The sequence below is a fragment of the Corvus brachyrhynchos genome, unplaced genomic scaffold (assembly GCF_000691975.1).
Source record: "Corvus brachyrhynchos isolate BGI_N302 unplaced genomic scaffold, ASM69197v1 scaffold994, whole genome shotgun sequence".
Taxonomy (NCBI): Eukaryota; Metazoa; Chordata; class Aves; order Passeriformes; family Corvidae; genus Corvus; species Corvus brachyrhynchos.
Window position 1 is genome coordinate 41667 of NW_008237630.1, and position 815 is coordinate 42481.

The window sequence follows — 815 nt, forward strand, 5'->3', positions numbered from 1 at the left end:
GGACATTGGGATGGATGGACATTGGGATGGGACAGGGATGGACATTGGGATGGTGGGACAGGGATGGACATTGGGATGGGACAGGGATGGACATTGGGATGGTGGGACATTGGGATGGACATTGGGATGGATGGACATTGGGATGGGACAGGGATGGACATTGGGATGGTGGGACAGGGATGGACATTGGGATGGGACAGGGATGGACATTGGGATGGTGGGACATTGGGATGGACACTGGGATGGTGGGACAGGGATGGACATTGGGATGGTGGGACATTGGGATGGACATTGGGATGGATGGACATTGGGATGGGACAGGGATGGACATTGGGATGGTGGGACATTGGGAGGGACACTGGGATGGGACACGGAGCAGCCGGAGCGATGGAGAACCCAGGGGTGGCAGTTTGGGGTCCGACCGCCCCTTCTTGGCTGTTTTGGGGTTGATCTTTGATGTTTATTTGCGGTGACGATGGTGACGATGACAATGACGATGATGACGATGGTGACGATGATGACATTGATGACATTGATAACGATGGTGACGATGACGGTGACAGTGACCGTCATTACCCCGGCGTTTATTTGGGTTCCGTCCCTGATCCCTTCCTGCCTCAACCCCAACGTCCACTCGGGGTTCTCCTCCCCTCTCCACTGGCGGGGGGGGCCTGGGGGCGGGCGAGTGTCACAGCACCTGGGCTGGCACCTGGCAGGACACCTGGCACCTGTCAGGACACCTGGCACCTGTGACACCTGGCAGGACACCTGGCAGGACACCTGGCACCTGTGACACCTGGCAGGACACCTGGCAC

The 815-nt window shown here is 58.2% G+C and overlaps 1 protein-coding gene across 1 annotated transcript in view; it reads right to left on the bottom strand.

Annotated features, from left to right (window-relative positions):
* The window catches only part of LOC103614081 (myosin-6-like), a 26603-nt gene extending 26030 nt beyond the window's left edge, over nt 1–573 (bottom strand). The window contains exon 1 of the mRNA XM_017732035.1: nt 469–573. Within this exon, the coding sequence (XP_017587524.1) occupies nt 469–573 (105 nt within the window). The remainder of the gene's footprint in view (nt 1–468) is intronic.
* Nucleotides 574–815: the final 242 nt, after the last annotated feature.